A 19,183-nucleotide genomic window follows, 5' to 3' on the forward strand; every position below is an offset into this window, starting at 1 on the left:
GGATCTAGAACCCAGACCCAGGCTCGGGCTCTCCATCCCCAACACAGAAGCGCCAGATGGGAGCAGCCGGCTGTTCCTGTGCTGCAGGGACCTTCCCTGTCAGCATCTCCTGCAGACCTCAGCAGAGGGGATGTTCACCCTCCCTCCCTCTGATCAGCGCTCATCCTTCCAGCGAGGAGCGTCTCTGCTCTTACAAAACTCTTCTCGTTCTCATTTCCTCCCTCTTCCCCTTTCCCATGTCGCAAAATGCTGCTTCTGCAGTTTTAACAAGTCCTTCCACTGGTAACAGCTACAAAAAATGGAACTAAACTTAGAGGAACTCTTCCAGGAAGGCAGAAGAATGTTTAAAATAAGTTATTCAAAGCTTAAAAAAATTTTTTTTAAAAATCTTCCTTTACATACCCAGAACTTGTTGAAACTCCCTCATGGTCCCTCCAGGACCAGAGCAGAGTCCTTGTCTGCTGACAGATGAAACTCTCAGGCAGATACATTTGAATGCAAAGGAATTTTGCACTCTGCTGACCAACAAATGATGAATGGAAAGATAAACTCATTGAGAAAATAGGCAATTTATGGTCCAGGCTTTTCCTTGCTGGCACACACGTTCCCATTACTTTAATTCAGGTTTCATTAGCGGTCAGACTTATGAAGTAATTTAGGATCCAGACTTAGGAGAGTGGAGCATGGTAAGCAAGGACACATGGGTCTGCTAGAGAAGAGGCACCCGTAACTTGTTTCCAAGCCCTAGAGTACATTGAGTTGGAAGTACAGAGATTTTACACGGCTCCAGCACTGAGTGTCCTCTGACCCACTGGCACAGCCAGAAGCAATCATTCTGTAACCCGGCAGCGTGCCATCTGCCCTTGAGCGCAGACCTCGCAGCCTTCAGCTTTGCTGCTCGGTTCGGGGCAAAGGAGCCCTTCCTCCTCCACGCCCCTACAGGGTAAATTCCACTAAAATCCACTAATGTGTCAATTGTGCAGCAAGTTACAGACCTGGTGCTTGGAGAGGACCTGAGCTGTTGCTCCAGTTTGATACTCTCGCTGTCCTTTACCCAAAATGACCCCTTCTTACCCAGGATTGGGACCCTAAATCAAAGGCCTGGAGCTGTGCCCTGAATTTCCTGTGACAGCTGTGGATGGGCTTAAAAACAGGAGTTTTTGGTTGTTCCAGTGAGGAAACAGATGCAGCAGCGTGGGCCAGGACAACAAAGTTGTTCTTTCCCTGTATGAAACTCAGAACAGCTGGAGTCTGCCCAGCTTCTGGCTACCCAAAATAGAGTGTGGTACCAAGGTCTCTGCGCCTGCCATCGGTTGCTGTCAAAGACAGACAACTTGTGGGGAGATGGAACATGTTACTGCATGATCCATATACTCTGCCTGTTTTACACACTATTTCTGGGAGAAAACAGAGACCAGCGTGTTTCTGCTCCACAAGTCATGTCTTCAAGCCTGCAACTCTTCCCAGTACCATTTTTTTAAGAAATCAATGAATCCCTCTGCATCTGCAGCACACTTGAAGCAAAAATATTAACGCTGGTGTAATTCTGCTTGGATTTAGCATGAACACGGGCAAGACAGAGTCTGTCTGAAGGACAGGGATAACCTGTGGAACTCATCCTGATCCGTTTAGCCAGACACTGGGGAATCACACTCCTTTTGATTTTCTTTGAGGCCTTTGCTGAATTACAGCTGCAGGAGTACCAGCACAGGCTCTGGCAGCTGCCCGCAAACCTGACAGAGTGTTCAGTGCTGGTTAGACAGCTACCAAGTGTTTCAGCTTCCAGGATTACATCCCAGGGGATACTTGGGGCACGTTTTTCAAGACCACTGGTGTTACTTTGGATCAGCAAATCCAGCTAAAATTTGGGAAACACCAGCTTCGAGTTTGAAGTGGGAAGAACGGGAGATAAAAGCTGGGTCTATGTATCCCTTAACTGAAGGAATAAATTCATGGCAGAAACAGACTGAGTATGTGCAGGTGAAATTCCCCCATAGGAGTATTTCTGCAGACACAAATGTGCTTCTATCAGGATAATTTATCTTTTAAAATGCTTTTGCAGGAACAGTCTAAGGGAGACTATTTGCCATCTGGCCAGAGGCTGCCAGAGCATACCTCCAAAACTTCACTGGGTATGCAAATTCAGTGCTGTGCTTTAGAGCTCTGAATGGATCAAGTTGTTAAAGAGTCATTCACTTCTGACAGGAAGCCTAAAAACTCCATTTATTTATGAGAAAACTTCACATGCAGGTGGAGAATTAGAAGAGCTCCTGTCCTTGAGCACAGCAACACCCCCAGTTACAAACACTCGGCAGAGCTCCCAATGCTTTATTAATTTTGGCATCCCCTCACACACAAATCAGTAACAGTGCCAAAATCCTGTGCACTGGTCTGACAGAGATGTTATCCAGAGGTTTTTAGCGGGCAAGACGCCAGAAATGCCACGCAGAGGAGCCCTCCTGAGGGGCACATTGAGCCAAACAACCCCGTGCTGTGCCCCAGGAGTCTGCGCCCGAGGAAAGGCCCCGGGCTGGGGAGGCTTGGGCTGTTTGTGTTCTGGGCAGGCTGGGTGTCTGTCACTTGGGAATTCACTTGTTCTGGGCAGGCTGGGTGTCCGTCACTTGGGAATTCACTTGTTCTGGGCAGGCTGGGTGTCTGTCACTTGGGAATTCACTTGTTCTGGGCAGGCTGGGTGTCCGTCACTTGGGAATTCACTTGTTCTGGGCAGGCTGGGTGTCTGTCCCTTGGGAATTCACTTGTTCTGGGCAGGCTGGGTGTCTGTCACTTGGGAATTCACTTGTTCTGGGCAGGCTGGGTGTCCGTCACTTGGGAATTCACTTGTTCTGGGCAGGCTGGGTGTCCGTCACTTGGGAATTCACTTGTTCTGGGCAGGCTGGGTGTCTGTCCCTTAGGAATTCACTTGTTCTGGGCAGGCTGGGTGTCCATCACTTGGGAATTCACTTGTTCTGGGCAGGCTGGGTGTCCGTCACTTGGGAATTCACTTGTTCTGGGCAGGCTGGGTGTCCATCACTTGGGAATTCACTTGTTCTGGGCAGGCTGGGTGTCCATCACTTGGGAATTCACTTGTTCTGGGCAGGCTGGGTGTCTGTCCCTTAGGAATTCACTTGTTCTGGGCAGGCTGGGTGTCCGTCACTTGGGAATTCACTTGTTCTGGGCAGGCTGGGTGTCTGTCACTTGGGAATTCACTTGTTCTGGGCAGGCTGGGTGTCCGTCACTTGGGAATTCACTTGTTCTGGGCAGGCTGGGTGTCCATCACTTGGGAATTCACTTGTTCTGGGCAGGCTGGGTGTCCATCACTTGGGAATTCACTTGTTCTGGGCAGGCTGGGTGTCTGTCCCTTAGGAATTCACTTGTTCTGGGCAGGCTGGGTGTCCGTCACTTGGGAATTCACTTGTTCTGGGCAGGCTGGGTGTCTGTCCCTTAGGAATTCACTTGTTCTGGGCAGGCTGGGTGTCTGTCCCTTAGGAATTCACTTGTTCTGGGCAGGCTGGGTGTCCGTCACTTGGGAATTCACTTGTTCTGGGCAGGCTGGGTGTCTGTCCCTTAGGAATTCACTTGTTCTGGGCAGGCTGGGTGTCCGTCACTTGGGAATTCACTTGTTCTGGGCAGGCTGGGTGTCTGTCCCTTAGGAATTCACTTGTTCTGGGCAGGCTGGGTGTCTGTCCCTTAGGAATTCACTTGTTCTGGGCAGGCTGGGTGTCCATCACTTGGGAATTCACTTGTTCTGGGCAGGCTGGGTGTCCGTCACTTGGGAATTCACTTGTTCTGGGCAGGCTGGGTGTCCATCACTTGGGAATTCACTTGTTCTGGGCAGGCTGGGTGTCCGTCACTTGGGAATTCACTTGTTCTGGGCAGGCTGGGTGTCCATCACTTGGGAATTCACTTGTTCTGGGCAGGCTGGGTGTCTGTCACTTGGGAATTCACTTGTTCTGGGCAGGCTGGGTGTCCATCACTTGGGAATTCACTTGTTCTGGGCAGGCTGGGTGTCCGTCACTTGGGAATTCACTTGTTCTGGGCAGGCTGGGTGTCCATCACTTGGGAATTCACTTGTTCTGGGCAGGCTGGGTGTCTGTCACTTGGGAATTCACTTGTTCTGGGCAGGCTGGGTGTCTGTCCCTTAGGAATTCACTTGTTCTGGGCAGGCTGGGTGTCTGTCCCTTAGGAATTCATTCCAGGTTCCAGGTGCTGGACCATCCTTTCCTCCTGCTTTACAAAAGCAGCACAACTCGGTGCAGTTTGCAGCGACTCCTGCACTCCACGGAGCAGAGCTGGTTGGGACAGCAGCAGCAGCAGCAGCAGCAGCAGCAGCAGCAGCAGCAGCGCTCCCTCCAGCGCCGCCCCGCTCCCCGTGCCCGCAGACAGCTCGCTGGCACCACTGTTATCACTTTTTCAGTGGAATTTCTATTGTCATGAAGTCCTCAGCCAGCGTCACTTCTTGGCCACGCAGCGCAGACTCTGCCTGCCTCTTCAGCAGGGTGACGTCCGCGTCGCCCTGCCCTCCCTGGCCAGCGGGTTTGTACCTCTGGCTGAAGTGAGTCAACACCAGCTTCTTGGCCCCACACAGCTGCGCGAATTCCGAAGCCATTGCGGGCGTGCTGTGCCCGTGCTCCCGGGCCTTGTCCTGCTGGGTGTCATCCAGCGTGGCCTCGTGCACCAGCACGTCTGCCTCGTGGCACAGCCGCGCCGCGCCGGCCCCCGGCGCCCCCGAGCAGTCGCCCAGGACGCAGATCTTCCTGCCAGGAATGGGCGCTTCCAAGACGTCAGCAGGAGAAATTGTTGCTCCATTTTCTAGAACAACTGCAGTCCCACTCTTCAGTTTCCCATACAAGGGACCCGGCTGGACTCCTGGTAGGTAAAGGCAGGAGAGCCCGTAAGTATGATGTTAATTATGGTATAATTATGTGAGTGTCAGCTTTGGAAGGACGTCACTTGAGATGTGCTAGATATAAAGCTATCTCACTGAAAAAAAGCACAACCTCAATATAAAAATCAATTGGTATTTCACATTTTTCATACAAATTAAGAGCTTGTAACACTAGCAGGACGGGTGTCTGAAGAAAATCACAGAATCCTAGGATGGCTTGGGTTGGAAGGGACCTCAAAGCTCATCCATGGGGCAGGGACACCTTCCACTGTCCCAGGTGATTCCAGCCTGGCCTTGGACACTTCCAGGGATCCAGGGGCAGCCACAGCTGCTGAGGGAAACTATATAAAAAACCCCCACTTATATTCTTCATATTAAAGTCAATAAAGTGACACAAATACACTGGCCATTGTTTTCCTGACAGCCACGCTGAGCTGTTTAAACTTTGGCACCTGAACTTGTTTGCTCTTCCCAGCATGGAAATGGTCTGTGGTATTACCTGGCACCCGTGTCACACCAGCTCAGAGTGCTGCACGGGGGTCAGCCCCCAAAATGCCTTTGACAGAAAATGGAAAACTGAATTAAAACAGACCACGGGCAGAGACAGCAGCTCTGCTTTGCTAGAACTCGTAGGAAGGTGGTCATAAAAGAAGTAAAAAGAGGAGAAATAAGTCACAGTCGTTACCAAGGTCTTTCAGTTTCTGCACGTTGAGCCTCCCAGGCCGGGGCTTCTCTTCCAGCACGAAGCCGAAGGAGGGGATGCGGTGGAAGAGGCGGAACGCTCTCACAACCAGCTGCTCATCCTCCACCAGCAAGTAGGAGTCTTCTCCTGGATCCAGGTGCAGAACTCTCCCTGGAGGCCCCTGGCGAGTTGCCTCGTCTCTGTCCAAGCCAGAAAAGTCCTTGAATTCTTCTGCGGGGCACTGGTCCGGCGTAGGGACGAGCTCGTGGACAGTGTAGGGAAAGAGGAGCTGTGAGTGGGACAGCTCCAGACTCCTCCACAGGAAGCTCCGTAGTCCCAAGGGCCCATAAATATCCACAGGTGGCTTGTTGGGGTCAGCGTTACTCTGGAGGCTGAGCGTGCACAGCAGCCCAGGAAGTCCAAAGAAGTGGTCGCCGTGAAGATGAGTTATGAAAATCTTGGTAATTCTGGCTGTTGATCAGAACAGGAAAAGATAAAACCAGGGAAAGACACGAAAATAAACTGTGCAACAACTTGGAAATGATCACTGTTTGGCAAGATGTTTGAAATAAGCAGGGAGGGAAATTAAAATAAAGCCAGTGTTTAACAAACAAATCCCAACCCAAAAGGTGTTTTTTCCCCATCCCTTCCACACAAGGTTTATTTTGATTTGCCAAGAGAAGGCTGCAGAGATGCAAGTTTGAGTTCCTTCTAAGCCAGGTAATCTACAAGCACGGAATGGGACCGGCTGCTGACATCTGCCACGTGAGATGCAAAGAAGTGCTAGGAAGACTCTGAGCTTAAATCCTACAGGGAAACTGCAGACTAATGAGGAACACAATGTGGAATTTGTGTTGCTCCTCCTTTTGACTCTACCACGTGAAATGAACAAAATTTAAAAAAAACCCCAAACCAGCACGTAGTTTTGATTTCGGAGTTTCCTAAGAGGCAAGAAGGCCACCGTTCCTGACTGGTTTGTTTGAAACGAGTGACAAGCTGCACTGGAAATGGCTGGGCTTCCTTTCGTGCCTGAGCTGTGTCACCCCTGCCCTTGCTGGGTTGGAAGAGCCCAGGACCTTCTCTCACTGCAGACACGTGTACTTTAACCGAGCTGCCTCCATCTCCTCTGCTGAGTTCCCACTTCCACACGGCAAGACACTTCCTCCAGCACCTGCTGGGACCGAGCCAGAGGAGTGACAGAATCTCCTTTTGTTTTAAGATGAATTTATTAAAAATCAGTTAATTTCATAGAAATTAGTCTATCTACCTGTCATTAAATTCCCTGATAGCTTCAGAGCTTGGAGGAGCAGGATCCTGTTCTGTTTGTAACTCACAATTCATTACTGGGGAGACAGAGTCAGCTCCTGCCACTGCAGACTGTGAAAGAAGTGACTGGAGGTGAGCTTTATTTCTGATTTACTTGCCAAAAAGTGGAAGTTACCCCAAATACACACAGCCCCGCTTGAAAAGAAACATTTACCCACAGGAAGACTCGCAGCAGGTTTCGCTTAGAGCAGCCTCCAGACGAACAACACAGCGCTCCTGCTCCAAGCTGCTCTGTGGTGCCAAGCCCGAGACATTAACTCAGGGAAGCTTGGTTCTGGAAGGCAGTTCTCCACCAAGGGGCAATCAGGGATTGCTGCAGAGCAGGTTCAGCAGCAGCGTTGCAGTATCCGTGCTGTAACACAGCAGCTGCCGCCCAAAGCAGCCCCCTCCGGTGCTCGCGCTTGTTCCTCCGCATTCAAACACCACGAGGTGCTCCAACGAGGACAAAGAACTTCGTTTAACCTCACGAAACCTCTCCCCCTCCCTCACCAAAACGCCTTCCCACAGCACCAACCTGCTCTGAGGTGGCTCCTCATGAGCTGTGTCTGCGTCCCCTCCCCGCAGTCGAAGAGCCAGCACTGCCCTTCCCTGCGCAGCACCAGCGCCGACGCTCCCCGGGCTGGGGAGGGGTAGGCTGAGCCCGTGCCCAGGAAGGTGATATCCAGAGACATCCCGAGGCTGGGAAGGCACCTGCAAGAGAGATCTGGAGCTGCGGGGCGTCAGGTGCTGATCTCTGCTCCCTGAGACAGGGACAGCACAGACTGGAGCGGTGCCAGGGAGGTTTAGGTTGGAGATCAGGGAAAGGCTCTTCCCCCAGAGGGTGCTGGGCACTGCCCAGGCTCCCCAGGGAATGGGCACGGCCCCGAGGCTGCCAGAGCTCCAGGAGCGTTTGGACAGCGCTGCCAGGGATGCCCAGGCTGGGATTTTGGGGTGTGTGTGCAGGGCCAGGGGCTGGAATGGATGATCCTGGTGGGTCCCTTCCAGCTCAGGAGATTCTGTGATTTGATGTCTTTACACAGGGAAACCAACAAACTTTTTTGTTTTAAATGAAGGCATCCTCCACAGTTCAGTGTGAGGATCAAACTCCCTTTCCCTTAAAACATAAAAATAAAACCTCCCTGGAGCATGGTATGACAACACATTATTTACCAGCAGAGATTTCCTTTTCATGTCGGTGGAAGACTGCAAGCACACAGCCCAAGCACAAGGCCTTTGTGGATTACCAGGGAAAACAGCCCTATCCAGCTGGAACAGCTCTGATCTCCAGTCCCACTGTTATTTATTTCCTCTGAGCTCTGTTTAAATGTTGAGTTTTCCTGCACGAGCCTTCCCTCCAGGAGCCCTTTCAGAATGACTGTCGCCAGTCTCTGCTGACATTCCAACAGCAGCCTCGGATTTCGGGAGCGGGCAGCCCAGAAACGCAGAGAGGGAAGGGTCACTTCCCTCAGAACAAGTTTGGAGACCACGAGAGGTGGGAGTGACCCGAGGGCACAGGCCAGGGAACACCTGTTTCACCCTAAATATCTGTACCCCAGTTGTTGATGTATCAGTGATAATGTCTAAATGAGGAGCCTGGCTGGTTTGCAGGGGCCAGACAGCCTCTGGAAAACTGCGCCAGGAGCAGAATGTCCCTGAGGACAACCATGCGGTGCCCCCTCACCTCATGGAGTGTGCTCTCTCCAGCATTAAGTCTTCCCAGAATTTGTTCCTGTCTTGTTTTCAGGAGAATTTAAAGCTCCAGGTGCCTTAACATCTTTCAAAAGATTTCTCACGTTTACTTGTTTTTAGAGGAGTTTCCACAACCTTCCATTTCTTTTTTCCCTGTGAGGGTGGGCAGGCCCTGGCCCAGGGTGCCCAGAGCAGCTGGGGCTGCCCCTGGATCCCTGGCAGTGTCCAAGGCCAGGCTGGATGGGGCTTGGAGCAGCCTGGGACAGTGGGAGGTGTCCCTGATGGCAGGGGGTGGAACTGGATGGGCTCTGAGGCCCCTCTAACCCAAACGATTCTGCAATTCTGGAATTCTAAAACGAAGCACTCTCTTCCCTGGTGGGCTTGCAGGGTCCTCCGAAGCACGCCAAGGTGCAACCTGACCTTGGGGGCTCAGGGGGAGCAATGATTAATGTCCATCACACCCCCAGAAGTGGAAATAAACACTTTGCAAATGCAAATATTTGCATTTGCCTTTTCTTTTGTGTAAAACCATGGAATCATACAAGAATTGAATGGTTTGGGTTGGAAGGAACCTTGAAAATACTTACATTCCACCCCCTGCCATGGGCAGGGACACCTTCCACTGTCCCAGGCTGCTCCAAGCCCTGTCCAGCCTGGCCTCGGACACTGCCAGGGATCCGGGGGCAGCCACAGCTGCTCTGGGCACCCTGGGCCAGGGCCTGCCCACCCTCACAGACAGCAATTCCTTCCCAATATCCCATCCAGCCCTGCCCTCTGGCACTGGGAAGCCATTCCCTGGGTCCTGTCCCTCCAGGCCTTGGCCCCAGTCCCTCTGCAGCTCTCCTGGAGCCCCTTTAGGCGCTGCCGGGACCGACCTCCCCTCAGCCAACCCCGGCTCCGCCCGCGCTTCCCGGCCCGGGCTCGGGGCATGCGGGACACAGAGCGGGGCCCGGGGACTCGGGGATGGGGTACCGGGGCTCGGCCAGGCCCGCCCTGCTCCAGGCCCGGCCCCAGCCCCGCTCCAGGCCCGGCCCCAGCCCGGTCCGGCTCGCTCCCGGCCCGGTCCGGCCCGCTCCCGGCCTACCTCCCCCGGCGGCGTCAGGCGAGGCCGGCGAGGGGCGGGCGGGGGCGGGCGGCGGGAGGGGCCGTGAGGGCAGAGCCCGCCCCGCGGCCCGGGCTCTCGGGTGCGGGAAATAGGGGAGGGTAAATTGCTTCTTGGAATTGATTATATCGAAAAAGACCAAGTGCTGGAGCTGCACTTGGGCCAAGGTGACCCCCGGGATCAATCCAGGCTGGGATGAGCAGCTGGAGCAGCCCTGGGAGAAGGACCTGGGGGTGCTGTGGGGGAGAGCTGGACCTGAACCCCCCGTGCCCTGGGCTGATCCCCAGCGTGGGCAGCAGGGCAGGGGGATTCTGCCCCTCTGCCCCGCTCAGGGGAGACCCCACCTGCAGAGCTGCCCCAGCCCTGGGGAACAACAGCACAAGGACCTGGAGCTGCTGCAGCCAGTCCAGAGGAGGCCACCGAGATGCTCCAGGGCTGGAGCCCGTCTGCTCTGCAGCCAGCCTGGGACAGCTGGGGGTGTTCAGCTGCACAAGAGAAGGCTCCAGGGAGAGCTCAGAGCCCCTGGCAGGGCCTAAAGGGGCTCCAGGAGAGCTGCAGAGGGACTGGGGACAAGGCATGGAGGGACAGGAGCCAGGGAATGGCTTCCCAGTGCCAGAGGGCAGGGCTGTATGGGATATTGGGAAGGAATTGCTGTCTGGGAGGGTGGGCAGGCCCTGGCCCAGGGTGCCCAGAGCAGCTGTGGCTGCCCCTGGATCCCTGGCAGTGTCCAAGGCCAGGTTGGACAGGGCTTGGAGCAGCCTGGGACAGTGGAAGGTGTCCCTGCCCATGGCAGGGGGTGGCACTGGATGGTCATTAAGGTTCCCTTCCAACTCAAACCATCCTCTGATTCCCTGATTCTATGAAAAGACCTTAAAGATCATCACATCCAACCATTTACAAAGCCCCTTGGCAAAGGGACTTGTTCCAATCCTGGATAGGTCAAGCATTTTTTTTTTTTCAGAATAAAGAACATCAGGCACGACTTAGGCAAAGGGAATGCGTTTTACTAAGAAAATAGAAGACCGGAACACACATTTCAATAGAGTTACAACATTATAAAGTAGGAAGAAACTCCAACCATTTCACATTTTACATACAGTTTTAGTTTCAGCTGAGCAATGACCCTCCCAGGCACGGCCAGCCCTGCACACATCAGGCTGGAGCTGTTCTCACAAGCGCCCCGGCAGGCTTACATTGATTTGCGTAAGGGAGATATGCGTAAGACAGAAATAAATGAATATTATTTTGCTGTTTTGTTGACAAACCAGCCATCTTCAGTCCTAAGAGTATTTTTATTCCTATAAAAATTCCTATATAGGAAAGATCTACTTGAAGGACGGATGAGCCAAAGTCAATGGTACGTGGAGAGCTGAGCTCAACCTGGCGTGTTTGGGGAACACGAGTGCCCAGCACAGGGCTCCCGCAGCAGGAGCAGGATGTCTGATGACAGAACTCTTTCCTCCAGCTGCAGCCACAGCCCGTGGTGCCACCAGCTCCGTGGGTCAGTGCCATCACCACGGAGCGCTGCGGCCGGGAAGCGGCGGGGCAGCGCAGGCTCGGAGCTGTGCTGTCCTCGCTGCTCGCCCCGAGAGTGCTGATACCACATCACTGCGGCTCTTGGGAGCAGGTAGGGAGGGCAGGGGAGGTCCACACAGAGTTAGAGGTCCCTGCAGCCGCAGCAGCAGCAGCTGAATTGCTTTGCTCAGATTCAGCTGCCAAGCCAGTGCAATCAGAGCTTTGCTCTGGCTCTCCTCCTTGCTCCAGCATTCCATGTAACACCAGTCCCTGCCTGCTGCACGTGGCTGTTACGGGATGGGGTAGCAGTATGTATCATCCTAAAGAGTCCAGAAATGACAGTGGTTTCTTCAAGGCAGTGAGACAGCATCCAAACCGTTCTTACACTCTGCTCTGAGAGTCTGCAGGTACCTCTCTGTGACTGGCAGAGGGGCTCAGCTCTGCACCTCTGCAGCCCAGAGAGCCCTGAGCCAGTGAAAAACAGCCTGGGCTGCCTGGGGCCCAGAGTCAGCTGAACTAAAACACAGGGTTGGACCTGTACAGCAGTGATCCCCACTCTCCCACAGAACAGTCACCACGGAGGGCTGCTAAGGAGAAACTAAAAGGTGTACGGTTCATCTTCGCAGGTACTACCAGAGGAGTGTGACAGAGTTACTTTATCCCCATAAAACAGCGTGCTGGAAACAACAGTACAGGAGGAAGACACGCACCTACCACAGGAAACCTGTTACACACCACTCTGCAGGTACAGTGCCGCTTTGTTTGAGGCTTGGAAAACAAACACAACAGATGAGGATGCACCACTGTTCACAAACGTAACCGAGAACTCGTGCCACGGGTCACACTGGGGGTTAAAATCTATCAGACACAACATTTCCACAGACTTCTTCTACACGTCACGTTGGCACCTGGGCAGAGGCTTCAGGAACACACAAACCCTTGGAACATCTTTGAACAAAAACACACGTATTTTATAAAGAAAGGCTGTGCTTCATTAGCTACCTTTACTATCCCCTAAACATTTCTACTGGCTGCTGCCAAGAGGCTCAGTCCTGCTCCTGTTGGTTTTAAGGAGGCAAGCGTTGGACAAATCCTGGGAAAGACTGACCTCGGTGGAAGTTCCTGATCCTCTCAGAAGGGTTCTGCACACCCCAGGGAGACATGGAAGACGGTCTTTCATACCATGTGGAGGGCAAGTCACCAGGGCGGTGTGACAAGCTGCAACACTGGTGGTGCTTTAGGTGATGTGTTTTTTTAACTTACACTGTGTAACATTACAAAATGCATCCTTGGTGACACCTGTTTCCCTTTGCATACTGTCTGGGAGAATTTTCTGTACAGGTAAAGATCAGTAAATATTTTGAGTAAGCCAGCAAACAGAAAAAAATCATGTTAAGTAGAATATGAAAAAGGAAACTGTGGTTCCTTACTAGGCAGCAAGATTAGCAGTTGTAATTAGTTCAAGGATTAATTGTACCTGAAGAAAAACTGAACATGAATCTATGTATCTTAAAATTCTACGTATCCAAAAAAAAAAAAAAATTCTGGAGAAGATGAAAGGGGGAGTGAAAATGGACTTAAAACTCTTGAGAGCTGACAGGTTACCTGCTGCCAACAGGAAACAGTGGCTGCACGTCAGAAGGAAAATCCCACCCCGTCCACACTGCGAGCTACACGGGTGAACAGAGCCTGGCCAGACAAAGCCCAGGAGCGAGGGCAGGGAGCAGGTCGGAGCGGCACCACCCAGCTGCAGCGATGGGACAGACGGGGGACAGACTGCTGAGCTCCAGCACAGCCCCGCAGCGCCGCGCTGCTCCTCGCTGCAGCCCGCGGGGCTGCCGAGCACCGCTCTGCCCTCGCCCGTGCAGTGGGATTTACAGAAACGTTACTTGGGAAAATGCCGCTGCCCGCCAGCTCCCAACAATCCCTCTTGGCATCTGCTTAAAGACGGCAGGGAGCCCGTGCCAGGAAGGGAAAGGACTGCGCAGAACAGGCACCTTCCCTCAGCCCGACGGCAGCCACGGCGGATCCCCCCGCGGGAGCTCCCTTCGGGAACCGGGATCACCCCTGCCCGGAGCAGGAGCCACGCTGCTTTCCCGAGCTCCAGCTGCTCCTCAGTGCTACCAATGGCCACTGGTTACACACAACAGCTGCCATCCTTGCCTGAAAATAAAGTAATCACACTGAAGGGGTGGACGTGGATCTTTATTTCCTATTTCCCAGAGCTGGGGACGGAGCCCCTGCCTCTGATCGCTCTTAGCTGGGACATGAGATGGGGGCATTGGGTGTTTTTGTTACTCATCTGTCTGACTGGACTGTTGGCAGAAGGGAGGGAGTGTGTGCTCCCAGTACACTGGAATCCTACGATGCAGAACTCCACTGGCACAACACAACAGGCTTCAGATAGAGCTGAATTTTCAAAAGGCAAAGATAATTCATACACTGAATAAATAATTCCTTTTTTTTTCCCAGTAAGATCACTAATTTAAATACAAAAAAACAAGGCATAGCAAAAATAGATGAAAAAAGCATTCCTTGTAAAAACATCCTACGTGTGTGTTGGTGTCTTTTGTACATGCACTTGCAAGTGCAAGTTCCTGTCCGTGCACACTGCCCGACCGAGCGGCGCAGCACTTCGAGCCCCACCACACAACACTTTACCACAGCTTGAACACCACAGTTTTTTCCCCACGACACTGTTTTCTGTGTTTACATAATCAGTCTTCTTTCCCACTTGGGCAGAGCCTTCCCAAAGTTTACTGTTCTTTGTATGAATGTAATTTTGAAGCCAGAGATGAGGCTGTAGGCGCCTAAGGGGGCACCGAGACCATTGTCCCGGCTCTGTCCTGGCCTGTTCTGTGGAGGCTGCATTTTCCTATCTAACTGAGGATAGGAGAGCAGTGCTTGCCATGGCTACATCCTGAGCAAGCTTTACTTTATCTCTTTGGGTTTTGGCTTCACATTTGCAGCACGGCCCTGGCACATCCATCTATGTATCTATTTATTTACTGCTGTCCTTCCCCTGCCGTGATGCAGCGACCCGTGGAACAGCTCAGTATCTTTATTGCTGTTCCTGACATATCGCTGTTCTCGCTGCAGAGACCACGTTCAGGGAAGTCACAGCCTGTGGCCATCACTGGTGTCCTTGCCTGCCCCTGCAGAGTGAGGAGGGCACTTCAGCCTCGTCCCAGTGGAATCAGAGGGAACGTACACTGCGGTGTCTGCAGCAAACGGGCAGTACTACCCCTGGCAAGGAGAAACTCAACTGGAAATTTCTGTTTGCACACAAGGATGCTGACAAACTAGACCTGTAAATGGAGTAAGTTGGAGAGATCAATACAGAGGTTGTAGGCACTGCATCTTTTGAGCCCCTGAGTACAGGGGACTGAGACCACAGGAAAGGTTCAGTCAGACTCGGGTAAATAGCTGCCTGACAACCACTTCTGTTCCAGCTCCATCAGCTGCCTACGGGGTGCTTGTTGGAAGTGAGTCCACTTCGGGGCTCTCGAGTCAGCAATGTCATAAAACATCACACAAGAGTCTTTTCATGAGAACAAGGGGATGCAAGGGAGAAAACAACCTGGCGTAGAAGAAATGGAATCTCGAAAAATTTAAAAATTAAGTAAAAATCCTTTGGTACATCATCTTGCAGTCCATTGTGTAAAATCTCTAAAAGATTTCCATAAATTACTTCAGGTCCTACCTTTACCCGGTAAAACTCTTCCTGCAACAGCGTGGCCTTGTTTCTAAAAGCTACTAAGTGATTAATATTATTTTCAGGCTTCCCAAGGATAATTTGAACTAGTTCACATTTTTCCTGAGAACAGATTTCATGGAGTGATGAAAACAAAACTGCAAACTTTGCTGCAGGCTCCACAAGTGTACATCTCGCTGCTCCTCAAGGAAACAGCAGCCAACGCCACAAGGATGTCTGGACATGGGCATCTCTAAGCATTAAACAAAAGAGAAAGCCCATCAGACCTTTAAAGTTGTCTTTAACTGTCCTTTTTTTATACTTTTTTTTTTTGACAAGTGGTCTCCCTCGATGTCTCAGCTTATGCAGCGTGACAACACTAGGACAATCAGAAGACTGATTATTAAAGGCAGAAATAAGTCATTCTGGAAATCAGCAGATTAGAGTGATTAGAGAGCTATAGTTCATCATCAAACGCATGTAGCTAAAATATCCCTAATGGAATTCTTCAGTGTGGTGCTGGCTCTAAGCTAGAAATACAATGTCATTATTTAAATTCATTTTGGAGGGCTCTCTCATCCCTGTGGCAGATGCCACCATCCATACAGTTTGTCAGGTACTTGGGAGAAAACAGGTGAAAAACAGAGTATAAGGGGGGGGTGGGGAGGGAAAGGGCAATGAAATGAGCGCAAATAAATTAGAGGAGTCAAAGATCGTTATTGAAGTTGGTCTGAGAAAGGGATCCCTGCAGAGTAGAAGGAACTGCCTGAGGAGTGCGATGCCGCGGTGCATCAGTGCACCTTGGACTCGGGCCAGTCGTACACATCCGGCATGAAGGACTCGTACTCGTAGGTCCAGACCTTGGAGCGGATGTAGTGGTTCTTGTTGGCGGGCTCGGGGTAGTGGAAAGCCATGTTGTTGGCGTACAGGAACTCCATCACCTGGGGAGCGAAACCAGCACTGCTCTGCGCCTGCTGCACCGACACAGCGCTCACCGCTCACGCAACAGCGGTGGGAACACCAGCGCCTCCTTACAGCCCCCAAACGGCTTAGCTAGGATCTGAAAACCTAACTTTAGGAACCAAAGGGGCATCGTTCCGGCCCATCGCCACTGCCAAGCTGAAGCACCCAAAGAACGGAATGTTTTTATAAGCGCCTGTTACTGCAGGCACAAAGAACCAGGTGTTTTGTGCCCAAGCACCTCGTGTTCAAGGGTCATACCGTGCAATGCTGCAGGTTAATGTACACATAAACCACTTTTAGTACAGTGCAATTTCATGTTTCACACTCACCTTGACAGCAATATAAATAGAAACTTCCCTGATATTGGACAGCGGAGGGTAAAGTCTTCCTTGCGCAAGCTCTTCATCTGTCAACTGTTCTGCCAATGCCTGAGTTAGAAAAACAAACACTTTTCATTTACTGTGCCCCAAAAGTGACTAATGACATGCTGGAACACCTGAGAGAATCAAGCTGCAGCGCTCTTAGTGCCAGAGTGTTCCCAAAGCACTGCAGTAAGGCAATCAGCCTCCCGAAATTCTCAGTCTGTGGAGCTGAGAGCCAGCACGCTGTGACTGTAAGCATTTAGCAAAACGAGCTCCGGGGTTTTGGAGGATGAATTCCCCCCACAGCCGTGGAAGCTGTAGGAGCACTGCCCGTGTGTGCCTGGTGGCTGATCCCCAGACACTCCGGTGTGGAAGGTGCTCCTGCTCCAGGGTGGACAGGCAGGAGGGGACGGGATGCTGGGGGCTGCAGTGGCAGCTACAGAACCCAGGCAGGGCAGGGCAGGGCAGGGGGCAGCCACAGCTACGAGGCTGGGGAGCAATTTACACAGGGACACACTTCCTACTTAACCAAAGCTGCAATGGAACCTGATTCTTGTCACAACTCTGTTTGATCAAAACACCTTTTTTTTTGTTTTTCCATTGTGGAAGGATAAGCCAACAGAAATCAAACAGGAAACCACTGTGTTTCACCAAGATTTGAGAAAAGTGCCCATCAAGCCATCCCTGTCGTGTCAGAAGCCACGGCTTGCTCTGCCCCCAGACTTACCTTGGCAGCCTCTAGGAAAACCTTATCACTAATGTGCCGGACACTGCTGAGGATCACAGCCAGAGCCACGCCTACAAGGAAATTAGTGCCAATCAGGGCCACATCAGTTTAAAATATGCAGCCTGCTGCCGAGAAGCTGCAAGTCACCAGGAGCATTGCTCTTGAAAACCTTCCCGTAGCTTTCTGCACACACTGTGAGAGAGTCATAGGCTGGCTCGGGTCGGAGGAGACCTTAAGGATCACCTTCCACGCTCACAACACTATTCCCATGGGAGCAGCCATAGTAGCTGGCTCTTAGAAGGGGCTGGAGCTTAGCTGCTCAGGGCAGAAAGGGGAAGGCACAGAAACATCCCCAGTGCTACTTTTCTACCCCCATTGTGCAGATATAACTTTAAGAACTTTTAACTTCGAGGATTATTAACATAACTTCAAGTGCATATTAACATTTATTTTCTCCTTTCCTCCCCAAACAAGCAGAAGAACCCACAGTGCAGCAACTTCCAAAGCCTTTAATAACACCCTTCTGTTTTCTTAGCAATATCCAGCTGGGTTTGCTCTCTGTGTCGCACACGGAGCTGCACGTGCCCAACATCCACCCTGAACTGACTGTTCAATCATTCACTTTTCACCCAAGTTCTCAGCTCCAAATGCTGGCAACATCTCTTCGTGCTGCCTCACTAACTGTGCCTCATGCAGCGAAGGGACCCAAGAAAAGGCGCAGGTGGCCCAATCTTAAAGAGATTAAACAGCGACAGTTTTATTTATTACCTGGAAAAATGTAGGCATTGTTTCCTTGGCCTGGTTTGAAGGTTCTTCCATCCTTCAGAGTCACCAGCTCGAAGGGACTGCCGCTGGCAAACAAGCAGCGGCCCTGGCAAAAGGAAGGACGGATCAGGCTGCTGCTGGAGCGCCAGCAGCAATCCGAGAGCCAGGCACCAGCAGCCAGGCCGGGCCGTGCAGCTCCCACAGCTCTGTTTGTTTAATCGCTCGTTGCTGACCCAGAGGAGCTCCTCACACCGGAACGAGGGACGCGCGCGGTAATCGCTACCGCAACCACGGCCGCCGGCCAGGAACCACGGGGACCCTGCAGATGGGTGACAATGGCCCCTTTCAGAGGAGACCGGAGCAGAAGTGGGAATGAAAGTGGGAATAAAAGGTCACTTTCTTACTGGAGGGGGGCAGGCAGAGGGAGGAACTGCTGTATCAGGCCTCTGTTGCCGAGAGCTACGAGAGCAGTGAGTAATGCGGTTTGCTTACCCTTCCTTTGGAAACGCCTTTGATTGGCACAAAATACTAAAACGTATCTGAGTGTGAACCACACCCTCTAGATAAATGACCCTCTTCTCAAGCAGGAAAGCCACTGAAAGCAAAAAAATCTTGACTTTCCTTTGAGTAACAGATTTAAGAAGATCAGTTTAAAACCTTTGGGGCTCCCCAGGACCACTATGTTTGAAAACAAATTATGGAAGGAGCTGAAGGCTCTGGAACCGTGTTTGAATGCCAGGGCACAGCCACAGCAAGAGCCTTTTTGTGCAGGGAGCAAAGCAAATGGATGCACCGGAGGACAGGACCAAAAGACAAAGCAAATTAGAAGGCAGCAGAAGCCCACGGAATACACAGGGGCAGCGAAAGCCTCTTAGAGGTGCCATCTAGTGGGAAAAAAACACGGAACGAAAGGCTTGCGATGGTATCTTTGTTTCCTTGCTGCCTCTAGTGCAGCCTGCGACTTCACCCCAGCCAGGATCACGCTGCTCCCGAGGCCGGGAGACACACGGGGTGACAGCTCTGATCCCTAATGGCCTGACAAACTCTGTTAGTTTCATGACAAAGCAAGCGGAGTTGGACATTTTCAGGGACTCACAGAACAGTCAGGGTTCTGGAGTCCATTTCCTAAGTAGTTACTGTATCTTGAAGGGAAAAATATATTTTGAAGGGCAAGCTATGGGTCAACTGAGTACATGTCAGAGAGCCGAAGAGCATCATGGCAACAAACAGCAGAACTGCAGGAAAGTTTAAAGAGACAGAAACACTTCAAAATGTATGAGTAAAGACTGGAACAAAACTACACCCGCTCATTTACTGACCAGCAGTGCTTAATTGTCCAAATAACCCATGTGTACAAATAACCAGAAATACAGAAAATCATGAATAAAGGAACATACGGATCCAACACAGAAAAAAACCCCAAAGATCTTCTCTGCACTGGGCTCAAACTTTGTGAACACTGCTGTGCTCACAGAGCTCCTGCAGGGAAGATGC

General features: G+C 51.8%; 2 protein-coding genes across 6 annotated transcripts in view; both read right to left on the bottom strand.

Moving 5' to 3' along the window:
* Window positions 1-2,196: 2,196 nt before the first annotated feature.
* On the bottom strand, window positions 2,197-9,687 carry ELAC1 (elaC ribonuclease Z 1). 5 transcript variants are annotated; one of them, XM_032096804.1, is made up of 4 exons: window positions 9,646-9,687; window positions 7,408-7,583; window positions 5,571-6,038; window positions 2,197-4,866 (listed from the first exon to the last, which is right to left on the bottom strand). In XM_032096804.1, exons 2-4 carry the CDS (start codon window positions 7,562-7,564, stop codon window positions 4,403-4,405), a joined length of 1,089 nt encoding a protein of 362 aa, XP_031952695.1. In that variant the 5' UTR covers window positions 7,565-7,583; window positions 9,646-9,687; the 3' UTR covers window positions 2,197-4,402. The 5 variants fall into 5 exon arrangements, with proteins under 5 accessions (XP_031952695.1, XP_031952693.1, XP_031952691.1 ...); XM_032096802.1 differs by having other exon boundaries at window positions 7,408-7,596; window positions 9,646-9,682; XM_032096800.1 differs by lacking the exon at window positions 9,646-9,687 and adding an exon at window positions 8,554-8,769.
* Window positions 9,688-10,646: 959 nt separating this feature from the next.
* The window catches only part of ME2 (malic enzyme 2), a 35,832-nt gene continuing 27,295 nt past the window's right edge, over window positions 10,647-19,183 (bottom strand). Inside the window, exons 13-16 of the mRNA XM_032096104.1 lie at window positions 17,693-17,795; window positions 16,925-16,995; window positions 16,165-16,263; window positions 10,647-15,813 (exon numbers count right to left, since the gene is read on the bottom strand). Coding sequence (XP_031951995.1) covers window positions 15,664-15,813; window positions 16,165-16,263; window positions 16,925-16,995; window positions 17,693-17,795 — 423 coding nt within the window. The 3' untranslated portion in view covers window positions 10,647-15,663. The remainder of the gene's footprint in view (window positions 15,814-16,164; window positions 16,264-16,924; window positions 16,996-17,692; window positions 17,796-19,183) is intronic.

The sequence above is a fragment of the Corvus moneduloides genome, chromosome Z (genome assembly GCF_009650955.1).
Source record: "Corvus moneduloides isolate bCorMon1 chromosome Z, bCorMon1.pri, whole genome shotgun sequence".
Taxonomy (NCBI): Eukaryota; Metazoa; Chordata; class Aves; order Passeriformes; family Corvidae; genus Corvus; species Corvus moneduloides.